At 51.4% G+C, this 12,118-nt stretch overlaps 4 protein-coding genes across 4 annotated transcripts; 3 read left to right on the top strand and 1 right to left on the bottom strand.

Annotated features, from left to right (window-relative positions):
• Positions 1-447: 447 nt before the first annotated feature.
• Positions 448-1,207, top strand: AURANDRAFT_67290 (hypothetical protein; the record flags this gene model as incomplete). The annotated part of the gene is made up of 4 exons (XM_009042727.1): positions 448-493; positions 606-660; positions 744-879; positions 1,013-1,207. The coding sequence occupies 4 exons, from the start codon at positions 448-450 to the stop codon at positions 1,205-1,207; spliced, it is 432 nt and encodes a 143-aa protein (XP_009040975.1).
• A 193-nt stretch (positions 1,208-1,400) lies between these two features.
• AURANDRAFT_67291 (hypothetical protein) lies at positions 1,401-2,870 on the top strand (the record flags this gene model as incomplete). Its single annotated transcript, XM_009042728.1, has 5 exons — positions 1,401-1,828; positions 1,943-2,122; positions 2,169-2,214; positions 2,256-2,464; positions 2,576-2,870. 5 exons carry the CDS (start codon positions 1,401-1,403, stop codon positions 2,868-2,870), a joined length of 1,158 nt encoding a protein of 385 aa, XP_009040976.1.
• Positions 2,871-3,790: 920 nt separating this feature from the next.
• AURANDRAFT_67292 (hypothetical protein) lies at positions 3,791-6,033 on the top strand (the record flags this gene model as incomplete). Its single annotated transcript, XM_009042729.1, has 4 exons — positions 3,791-4,545; positions 4,587-4,896; positions 5,092-5,652; positions 5,836-6,033. 4 exons carry the CDS (start codon positions 3,791-3,793, stop codon positions 6,031-6,033), a joined length of 1,824 nt encoding a protein of 607 aa, XP_009040977.1.
• A 1,582-nt stretch (positions 6,034-7,615) lies between these two features.
• On the bottom strand, positions 7,616-9,628 carry ABC3 (putative ABC transporter; the record flags this gene model as incomplete). The annotated part of the gene is made up of 1 exon (XM_009042790.1): positions 7,616-9,628. One exon carries the CDS (start codon positions 9,626-9,628, stop codon positions 7,616-7,618), a length of 2,013 nt encoding a protein of 670 aa, XP_009041038.1.
• Between the last annotated feature and the right edge of the window lie 2,490 nt (positions 9,629-12,118).

Below are 12,118 nucleotides of genomic sequence, written 5' to 3' on the forward strand. Positions count from 1 at the left end.
CTTCGTGGACTTCAAGCGGGGTGAGCGGTGTCGGGCCATGAGTGCCGGGGACCCGTTTAGCCATCTCGCATTTGTTTTCTTTCTCTCGAGGGCCACAGCGTTGGCCTCGAGATTCGCCGCGCTTCCCATTAGCGGAAGCTGGCGCGGGAGCGGTTAGGGTACCGGGCTTCCACAGTGTTGGAAGATTGCACGGTGACTCTCAGTGATCCGTTATCCTCTTTTCTTTGTCTGCACCCGGACGGCGCCCAGTGTGGCGCCAGTCGCGATTGCAGCTACTTCTTTCTTGGAACCTACCACAGTGTTGGTCAGGAGACACCTAGAAAGAACTGGAGGTGGCCACATTGTTGGCACTCGAGGGCGGGGCTGGTTACTATGGCCAGTCGAGCTTCCCTTCTCCAGACCGGCTGTCACCCGCGTGTCTAGATGCTTATCCACTGGACCCGGGTGATGCGCCATGGACTGACCAAGTTCTCACAGGAGGACGAGGTCAGAGGTACGTCGATTGATCCTTTCGGGGACTTCGTGTGGGTGGGCCTTGAGGCTCACTCAACTTACCCTTTATGCCAAATTATTATCTTGATTGACTAGAAAGCTACTTTGTACAGGTAATCTTCGATTAGCCAGGAAAGTAGCGCCCAGAGGAGAGAGAGAGAATGAGCTGTTATTTATTATTGCAGCTCACCAAAAGCGCCACTAAAACTTACTAAAACTTAATAAAAATGATGCTGTCTACTCTTTGATAGCAATATTATTACAATATCAAACCAAACCAAAACAACACCAAAACACAACACCAAACACTCTAATATGCCTTCCAAGACTATTAGCATGAAGGGCGTCAAGTTGGTCGGCAAGGCTCGTACCAATGACGGACAAACTGTAAGGATAAAACCTTTCTGAAACTCTGCGTGGACTTTACAGGCCATGTCATTGACAAAGTCGGCCGAGACTCCCATATCCAACCAGTGAAACACCAGACTTATAAACTCCATCGGCCCGTTCTGATCCGTAGGCGAGTACAGTGTGTTATCCACAGTTAAATTCAACACGAACAGCCCAAGATTTTTGGGTTCAATGTCAGCATTTTCTCTATCCGTTAGAAGACCAGACCCGAATAGGGTACTGGAAGAACCTAATGTGGCTACGCCACGCACGCGCAATTTCTACTATTTTGGAAAAAAACGTGCTCGTCGCGCAGCGCGATTAGGTACATTCCAGAACTTCAGCATAGACACCAAACCAAGTTTACAATATTCTCCTGAGTTTTTGTCTGAAAAAATGATGGCCGTCTTGTTATTCAAAATGATATACAAGAAATTCCAACCAATATGGAGAAGAATGACCGCAACTATTCGCCAGAGACGATCTTCATCCGCATGCGTCTTGGACAAAGTTTCACAATGGACGGTCCAGTTTTAGACAAGGATGGCAACATCTCACATCTGCGCATTGATTTTGACGCAAATGATCGCGAAAGATTCTTAGAAAACCAGAAGGTGATGGACCTGTTCAAAGATCAATTTGCTGGATTCAATGTTTTACTCTTCAGTCGCAAAGGAAGTATTGATGTTGTGTGCTACGACTATTGCACTCTTGAAGGACCCCATCCATCTCTTGATCACGTTTTCGATTTTCATTTAAAGAAAAAGTCCTCAATCCGCCCCGGAACTCTAGGTCTGCGGCAGCAAATCAGTACCTTTCACGAATTAATTGCGACGGACGAAAAGACCACTACCATCCACTCTTTTGACCAATCAGGATATGGAACAGTTGACATTATTCAAAATACAATCAAGAAGTGTCAGCTCTTAGCCAAATTGAACGCAAGGTGGTTGCAGCGCAATTAGATACATTCTTATGTAAGGGAAACATTAACCTACCCTCCTAAATCCTACGATTTATGTGCCTTTCCTCTATGGCTACACTTGTCCATCCTCCGTAGGCGACACAAAATTCCACAATGGTTGCACCACATCATCAACAAGCATCCGGACTTGCCCCTGGGGACTATCCGTTGGGAGGCCGTTGACGGGGCTGGAGAGACCGTTGGGGGAAGTGCCCCTGGCGTCCTGTGGTGCAATGATGCCAGTGTGGTAGAACGGAGAGCAGGTGCGGACAGCAGGTGCGGACAGCCTTTCTTGGACGGAATTTCCAAACCACAACATTAGGAACTCCAATTGCGCGTATGCTGACTTTACATCCCATTTTACAAATGTATCAAACTAATTGCCTTGGCGTGTCCTGAAGCCTTGCAGGATCATTCACGTGGATTTGCGATAATCAAAGCCGCATTGGCAGTAGTCTATGTAAACAGGATACTTGCTATTCAGTCTCCCCTCTCGGACATAAGTCAAAGCTGGAGCCGCGATGACAGCGACGGCGACGTTGGGTCCGGGAGAGGAGAAATCCATCCCAGTTCGCCATGGTCACTCCTGAGGGGAAGCTGGAGGTCTTCATGTCGGAGGTCATGCAGTTTGGAAGATCTTACGGTCCTTCCGTGGGCCAGTCTATGATGGACGCAATATGCGTGATCACTAGGCAGGAGTTTGACCGCAGGGACCGGCCCGTCATCCAGGCGGCGCTGCGCACGGAGGCGCACCAAAGGACGCGCCAGCGAGGCCTGGTGCATGTGGATGCGGCGGCGGGAGATTATAGCTCGGAAGATAGTCGACGAGGAGGAGAAGCGGCGCGAGGCCAGTGGCTACTTTGAGGTGAGGTCCAATGTATTCAATTTGAGTGTAAGCGAAAATGGATTTATAAGAAAGGGGATAAGAAGAGTTGGTCATTACCGGAGAAAGCACGGTCGTAAGAACTACACGGCAAGGAGTGCTTATCTCGGTTCGGAGGTGGTTCAGGCTAGCTCGACATAGCCGATGCCTGGAAGCAGGGTACTACCTTCATGTGAAAATATACGCAATGCATTGGCTTACTCTCGCCTTCTGCATTTTTTCTCAATGACGTTCTCTTCATCTATGATGATTTCCCACTCGCACACCCCTTGATCTCCTTAAGTGATCATACACGTTTGGCAATGACGGGCCGAATACCACCAAGCTCATTTTCCAAGACCGCGCCAACGGTTGTGATCCCTGGTTCCCAAAGAGTCATTTTGACGCCCGCACTATGTCCATTAATAAACTGCAGCTTTAAAACTAGCATTAATATGAGCTTGTCTCTCTGAAAAAGCCCGCTAATCGATACTGATGAGATCACACATGGAACCCATGTTGGGACCGCATCGAATACTACGACGTCGAATGCATTAAGCAAGTAATGCGCTTTATCGCCTCTTACACAGCGTTTACATCTCGGGGCATTTTCACGCGCTGCGGGGTTGTATCCACGAGACTTGTAGAAGGCTTTCTGCTCACACTTGCTCGCAGCAGGCCCCACAAAATGATCGAAATCTCCATGGTATGGTCTTCCACAGTGAAGGAGGCCGCATTCACACCATCCATATTCGATTGGGACGGAGTCAGAGTTAGTGTCAGCATTACGAGAATCGAGATTCATGTTAAGCCAAAAGCGCCATTACCAAGATGGAAACAACAAGAGGTTAGGCACGATACATCTGACCAGGACAAATAAGCTTGTTAAGTCCATTCTAAAATAGGTACACCTGGGTAATTTTCGAGGCCCGCTCTACCGCCTCGTCGATCCCGCGGTCCGCGGGGGTGCCGCGCTGTCGCCGGTCGCGGTCGTTGCGCCCGCGGCGGCCGCCAAACGCGCGCAACGCAGCGCCGCGCGGCGCACCGCAAATCATCCCGAGCAGACCGAAAACGCCCTTGCCATGGGCGGCGGCCAGGGCAAGGCCGCCGAGGGCGGCGGCGGCGCCTTGGAGGCGTGCGACCACACGCCCATCTTCGCGTGCTACGACGGCCTCCCCGAGGAGGAGGCGATCAAAGCCAAGGAGCAGGTCGCCGCGTCGTTCGTGCGCGTCGTCGTCCCCGACGGCAAGTCCATCTTCGAATCGAAGGTCGGCCGCCGCGACATGCTCATCGTGGAAAAGGGCGAGCTCCGCATGGTCTCGTGCCACGGCGAGAAGAACAAAAAGGACCGGCCTTTGATCAATATGGTCGCCCAGGGCGAGATGATAGGCATGATGGAGCTCGTACGCGACGTCGAGTCCGAGCGCGACGAGTCCACGGGCGAGTTCCCGACGGACGTCTGCGCGGTCGGCAAGGCGGCGCTTCTCGTGCTCTCGCAGGAGGTCTACCTGAAGAACCTGCTGACGAACACGGGCGACAAGGCAGCGAAGCTGTTTTGTGATAATTTCGAAGCGCTCACGTGCGCGTCCGTCGTCGACTGGCTGCGAAAAGTTAAAGTCTTATCCGGCCTCGACGACGAGTGCATGAACAAATTCGCGAACATCGCCCACTTCAAGTCGAGGTTCGCGGACAAATTGGTCGTCGCCCAGGACGCCAAGCTCACGAAGCTCCACGTCGTGCTGTTGGGCGCGCTGCGGGTCCACTGCCACGACTCGCGCGGCAACGAGATCACCGTCGGCCACCTCCAGTCGGGCGACTTCTTCGGCGAGTCGAGCCTGTTGAACAACGACGACAAGGACCACGGTTTTTTGCCATTAGGGTCGACAGCGTCCGTGACGACGGAGAGCGAATGCCTCTTCATCTACTTCGACGCGGACAAGATGCGCGAGGTCATCGAGACGATGCCACCGTGACGAAGCAGATCGACGAGTACATCAAGCAGAGAATCACGGCCCAGCTCCTCGCCATGAGCCTCACTTTATTCGACACCATGCGGCCCGCGGCCATCGCGCTCTTCACCTCCGTCTTCGAGATCCACACGTACGGCCCGGGCGACGTCATCGTCAAGGAGGGCCAGTCGGGCGACTTCTTCTACGTGCCGGGAACCTACATGAAGATTAGCAGGCCCGTGAGCCGCCAGCGCTAGTGGCGGCAGCCGGCCCGCCGCCACAGCCTTTTGCGCAGCAGAGGCAACCGGGAGGCGGGGCACATTTATCAGCAGAGGCAACAGAGTTTGTTCCCGGGGGGGGGGCAACACCAGCAGCGAGCAGCGGCCCCGGCTCCGGGCCCGGCCCCAGATTCGCCAGCGCGGTATCGAGCGCAGGTCGTCGATCCGCCGGCGTCGCCTGGGTTGGAGCTGGCGAAGACGGTGTATGCGAATATCAATAGTAAGTGGTGCGAGGTCAATGTCATGGGCCACCGCAATGGGATGATCAGCGTGTCATGGACTGGCGGGCAGTCGCAGCAACTGTGTTTTACAGAGTTGCCTCGGAGCGAGGTCCGGACACTTGAGGAGCACAACAGTTTGAAAGGGCGTTTTCTTATTGCGCAGTTTCCCATGCTTGCGCGTTTCTTCGGTGGTGCCGGAGAGGCGGAGCAGCAGCAGTACATCAGAATGCTGGCAAGTGGAGTTAAGTCAGTTGCCGGCGACGCCTATGATACTACCGTCAAAGCTTGTGCAGTGGAACGGAATATCTCAGACATCGGGATGACAGAGGGCATGATGATCGAAATGTTTGCAAGCGGCCCGCAGACGCCTCAGGAGGCTTTTCTTGGTCACGTCACCTCCAAGCTGGCTGAGGCCATCAGGACGTCTCAGCAGAGCGGCGACAGTTTGGTTAAGATCACGGATGCGTCGACTAAGGTAGCAAACCTTGGCCCTCAGGTTTGGGAGGCGGTGACAACGGGCACCGGCTAAGCGTACTCTAAGCACGTGCTCGAGAGCACCAGTGATCCGGGCGCTCGGACGGCGCGCGTGCTTTTGGACATGGGTACTGGCGTGCAAGGCGCAGAGAATTTGTTGCGGGTAGCGCGGTCTCGGGGTGATTTTCCGGGGAAGGTCCCGCAGATGGGGCATGGCCCCCTTTTCCCGTCCATGCGAGCCGACACCCAGCAACATGCGGAGGCAGCATCTGGTCTCGCCGGGCGTGGTTGTCAGCCAGATAATGCCATGCGCTTATTCAGCGTCGAAATCACTGTCGAGAGAGGACTCGTTATTGGGCTCGATCGTAAACGGATTGTTCGCCGAGTGGGCCAAGCAGGATAAGACGTTTTGCATCGGGCATCTGCGGGATAGACACTGCTCTTTGTTAGCCATTTTCCAAGGGAGCACTGCGGACCCTCCCCGGATGGGGGAATTTGCCCCATTCGCTGAATAAACCTATGCATGATACGACACATATCCTAGGAATCCTAGGCGAGGTTGTGGACCACAAAGCGCTTGCAGTGCGATGTTCGAACGATCTCTGACTCTGAGTTTGGTATGTTGCGAGTCTCGAGGGGAGATTATGAGAGTACTTCGCAGTAGGAACTCGGGGTCGGACGTCCCGAAACTTCAGTCCATGCCCTGGGGAAATACGCATAAACTGAGATCCTTCATCCCCGTCCCCTCAGCGCCGCGCGAGCGCCCGCACGGGCGTCTTCGGCCCCTGCTTCGTCTCGCACGACATGGAGTAACTTTTTGGGACCTCCGACCCCAACTTCCCACGGCGAAGTGCTCTCACTTTCTCCTCCTGTGGCCCGGAACATGCCAAACGCAGCGTCAGATATCGTTCAACCATCGTTAGTGTCGGATCATGCATAGATTTGTTCTCCTCATGCCCGCAGTTGGTGTCCCATAACACACTACCCTTGAAAATGTGAAAATCCGTGCGGTGCGGAGCACCATTAGGTTGAACCTTCCTCTAAAAGACGTGGATTTAATCCTATCCCTTTCGATAAAATGGAAGTTGAACCACCAACAAACACAGCCACGGAACAAACATTTGAACCACCAACAAACACATCTATCGCTTCTTCAAGAACTTTTTTACGAAATGAAGCATCACGTAAACGATAAGCAACTTTACACACTTCCGAACTGAGTCTGTCGAAATGGTATCGGATACAGATCAAGATGGTTATGGATAAAGAGCCCAGCACGCCGATAAAGCCCCCGCGCCGGGAAGAGCCAATGCCGACGCAAGAGCGCGACAAAGGCAAAGGAGCTGGCAAAAAGAATACAGAGAATACGGCGGAGAGAGACCATCCCGCCAAAAAACCCGTCGTAAGAATATCAACGACGGACCCTATTTTTCTAAGACAACGCCCCTCGGGGTGGTGTCCAAAAAGGGAATACGGGGACTATATACCGTATGAAGTTGCAGGCGCGAGTCTAGTCAAGTTGTCGCCCCTGTGAGCTCAGGCGCAGGCTTGGCCCGCGCTGGCGGTTCTCGCGGTAGCCCCGGGCTTCACGGACGACCCACCTTCGCAGCGGCGCTGCAGATGGAGGTACATCGGTCGGGCGGTGCACCAGTTAGTGCGGGAGAATCATCTGCAGCAAGTGATTTTCCCTGATTTTAATGCAGCTGTGCTAGCGGTGTCGCGAGCTGTTCAGCGCCGGTCTGAGGCGACGGGATTTTAATGTGGCTTCTCTCGATCTCGCAAAATTTTCTTCGAATTCGATCGGTGTCTACACAAAAAGCACGAAAGCACATTTTCAGTCGGTGTCCCCTTGGTCCTGCGAGTCTGGCGAAAAGTCACTGGCTTGAGTCTCGTGCGTGTTGTCATCTTCCCTTTCCCGCTGTAATAGACACTGCAAACGTGGGCTTGGAGCGACCGCGCAATGTGAAGCCGCCAAGCATAGACGCCTATGCCAGCAGCAATTGCCTGCAGGTGGCTAAAAAGGCTAAGCGAAATAGTAAGATGAATAAGAGGAGGATGGCGAGATGTTGCGATACGTCAGTGTCATCAACCTTGTAATCAGGATAGCCTCCTACTCGAGTGCCGAGTGATCTGAGAATCTCAATGCCGCTTGCTGGATCTTCGAATGGATTCGACGACTGCGTGTTGAAGCATGGTTCCCACATGCGACATGTCCCGAAGCCATAAAATTTGAATGTAGCTATGAGAAGAATCTCGTGTACATATTTCATTGGCGAGCACCAATGTAGCCATCTCATCCAAGATGGCATATTGGGCAAAGATACGAAAAAACCGTTAAATAACCACTGCGTTACAATTACTGTGCTGCACAACCCCATACCAAAAACATAATTGGTGCAGCATAAACCAAAGAAGCATGCAACTCCATCGTAGAGAATCACTGAGAAGATGACAGCACAAGCGGCAATACAAAATCCAATGAAGCTGGATTGATGAGTTAGCAAAAATACGGGCGTGAGGAACGAAAAAGAGAAAAGCGACGAACATGTGCATTGGAGAAGGCAATTGGCAAGCCAGTATGGAGTAACACCGTATAATCCATTGCTAATTTCCTTCCCAACGACGTGTGCATCTACAAAAAAAGACGGGATCAATAGAATGCTCAACATGGGAAGGTATCCTCCTTCAAATATGGCGATTACAAGCCAATTAAGCACATTTTTTTGTGAATGTCTTATGTTGAAATTCATTGTCCCAAAAAAGAGAGCAAACGCCAAAGTCATCAGAAGTCGTGCTCTCAGTTGGACTGGATCCTTCACTATGGCAATGATCATGCGCCGCGTGATGAGAAACGTTGCCCTGTACACACGGAGGCTAGTTGCGGCACCACTGACTCCTACGTAGTTCCTAGGAGACTCGAGTGGGGGTTGCGTTTCATCGGCCCAAGCGGCGATGATCAAATCAAGTCGCGTCTTTGCGGTTTCCTCGGGGTGAGCGGGGTCATCGAAGTCTATGCAGACCAAAGCTAATAAATAGTCAGCAGGATTGATACTATTGTGCTCGGGGGCATGACCCAGCTTGAGCATGTGTGCTAGGGCATCGTGCGGACTACCGGCATATGCAACTTGACCAGTCGACAAAAGCAGGACATTGTCAAACTCCTCCCAGATATACGAACTTGGCTGGTGAATCGTGTTCACAACAGTTATTCGTTCTGAATTGGCCAAGTATCGCAACAGTCTAACAATATTTAGAGCTGCAACCGCGTCCAAGCCTGTCGTAGGTTCATCCAGCAACAGGACCTCTGGTCTCGACAAGATTTCGATCCCGATGCTTGTACGCCGCTGCTGCCCTCCACTGCACCCCTTTACCAATGGCCCCCCGACCATGGTGTCCGCACAGCTAGCTAGGCCCAGTACTTGAATAACTTTGGAAACCACAGGACGTTCCTGCTTGTAGCATCCATCAAGAAATGCAATGCAAAATAGAAAATGTTCTCGGACTGTCAAGGTACTCCAAAGCGCATCATGTTGGGGAACATATGCGCATCGCGCGCGGAACAAGCTAGGGGTCATTGGAGTGCAGCCCAAGTAGATGCTGCCGGATAGCTTTATTGAATGCGAACGTAATATATGAATCCTTTGGCCAAGATAGTCCAGGAGGGTGGATTTCCCAGCTCCGCTTGGGCCCATGATTGCAGTCACTGTTCCGCAATCGAACTGGGCGCTACAGGACTTTAGAATACATTTGCGTAACCTTGATAAAAAACAGGTCAGGTCCTTGAAGTGGAGGGGAGCAACGCCTGTCTGAAGATCTCTGCGCAGGTCTCGAAAACTTGATTTGAGGTCTACACTCGTAGCATGGCAATTTGCGCTATTGATGTCGATCACATCTATAGTCACGTGGACGTCCCCTGAAGCTAGCGTTGGCACTGTACACGAATTTTTGGATGAGTCTATATTTTCTGGTCGGGCAATTGCAGTAGGATCACATCGCATCATTAATCCTCATTCGAGCCCGTCCTCCTTTCGTTTACGGACGGACTAATTCATCTAATTACAACAAGCTTGCCTGCGCGCGCCTGAGTTGACGGACTAATTCATCCAATTACAACAAGCTTGCCTGCGCGCGCCTAGGTTCGTTGTTTGGAAGAGACCCATGTTTGGGGCCAGGTGTTCCGTAGAGTTCCGATGACGACATGCAGTTATGAATATCGGTTGAAGGAGCATGCGTTGGAGAATCAGCGTGACGGATAGCGACCAATGATATTATTATACTATTTTTCACGGTGCTTTTGTCCGAAAGTAGCTTTCTAGTCAATCAAGATAATAATTTGGCATAAAGGGTAAGTTGAGTGAGCCTCAAGGCCCACCCCACTCCCCTAGTTTACTAGCTAAACTCCCTCTCTCTAAAATAGGTTCGGCTGGCCACGGGGAGAAAGAATTTCGCCGGCGGGCTGCTTCAGCAGCGCCGGATAAGAGCATAAGGAGCGAGTATCGACTGAGCTGCAATAATAAATAACAGCTCATTCTCTCTCTCTCCTTTGGGCGCTACTTTCTTGGCTACTCGAAGATTACCTGTACAAAGTAGCCTTCTAGTCAATCAAGATAATAATTTGGCATAAAGGGTAAGTTGAGTGAGCCTCAAGGCCCACCCACACGAAGTCCCCGAAAGGATCAATCGACGTACCTCAGACCTCGTCCTCCTGTGAGAACTCGGCCAGGTCATGCCTGCAACTCGGTTTTTACACTGTTGACGTAACTTAGGGCGCGCTACGCAGCACACAGAATCCATACGGGAGCAGGAACCGAAGGTTTGAAGTAGGGCAGGCTCCGATGATGGAAGATACCCTGCTAGACAGCACAGGAAAGTTATGCTCTCTGGTTTATAAAGGTTTCTCTCAAAATAAGTTTGCTAGGACAGAGGACAACAAGGAGTTCCTCGAGTCACTTCAAGCTCAACAGGCGAGCACTTTTAAAAATGTGCGACATGAGCGCTCTGAACGCTCTCAGAAGCCGCCTCCAGCCGCTCAACCCCCTAAGCAGGGCGTTAGGGCGCTTGGAGAACAGGAAATCGAGACGGTGGCGGAGGCAGCGCCATCACAAACGACAACCACGAGTCAATTGGTCATGTCTACCGACGATTTTGAGTCGGGGGGCTGTCCGTTCATAGGTCTGGAAGACACAGACTATTTGGATTTTTAGAGAGGGTCGGTAATAAGTCAGGGCTTGCCGATCCACAAAGAAGCAGTGACCATGTCCACACTGTTGCCGATGCTGAAGGGACGCACGTTCACTCGGCAGTGCAATTCAACACTGTTCCTGATCATCATCATCTCGGTTTATCTGTGGATCAACATCGTTTTCTTCAAGAGAGGGAGTGGACCCGCGAAGAATACTATCGAGATGTACAGCCGCTTTCAGACACTGGCGCCACGATATCGTGCCAGCCTGACGGCGTGGGTATTCTGCAGGAAACTGTCAGCAATGCCGTGATGATGATACAGGGCGCTACAGCACGTGACCCGACAGCTTCAAAAGCTGGGGGAGTATCTATTTTCTTTTTACCTTCTGCTCAACGTGCTGATACAGCCTATGCTTTAGGTGTATGGAGAATTGTTCTTCCAACACTCTCATGCATAGTGGACTCACCTCATGCTAGGTCAATTCATGGAGTTAGACAATGTACTGACGACACGAAATTCCCACCTTACATGACGATTGTTCCTAGTGGCACACCTCTGAATCCAAACGTCCATGAGATGAAAGACTTCAGAGTAGCCAAGTTGAGTCGTAACGCTCACAAAGGTTCAATCCACCTTCCGGTTGTCGATCCTATGAAGTACAAATTCCTCCGAGACTTCATAGATGGCAGCATCATCGATGTTGGAAAGATTATCCGCAGGCTAAAACTCTGCGCCTCGGATAACAGAGTCAGCTGCGCCCTTGAAGTTGTGATGTCTAAGTCACCACAACTCCAAGGACACAGTGTCTTTTCATTCACCGATAAAGGCCTAATTAAGTCGCGATCACCCATCATTCGACATGCAGCTATAGCCTGTGGCCTGCATCAGGAATCATCTGCAGTCTTACCTTCTTGGCTGCAAGATAAGTTTGAGTGGTCAGTTATTTGTGAGAGAAAGAAGAAACTGTCCAATGCTCTTATGAAGCGATTGAACAACACGCAACTCATACCCACTGTCGAATCCCTTATCACCATGCCCCGTGATAAGATTAAGGCTGTAGATGTTGCATTCTTCTCTTTCCCTTGCATAAATGAGACTGTATTGCGTCATGGCACTGATGCTCAATATGACGACACCAAATCAGGGATGCTCTTTCGAGAAAGTCATTTACAGGTGGCCGACGCGTTAAATTATCCAAAGATTATTTGCTCAGAGCTAGTCAGTCCACACCCTGAAAACTTCAATCATCATCTTCAAGTAGAGGATATGATGACTGATCCAAAACGCCAAGATGCAACTCAAT

Source organism: Aureococcus anophagefferens, assembly GCF_000186865.1.
Source record: "Aureococcus anophagefferens unplaced genomic scaffold AURANscaffold_37, whole genome shotgun sequence".
In the NCBI taxonomy this organism is placed as follows: Eukaryota; class Pelagophyceae; order Pelagomonadales; family Pelagomonadaceae; genus Aureococcus; species Aureococcus anophagefferens.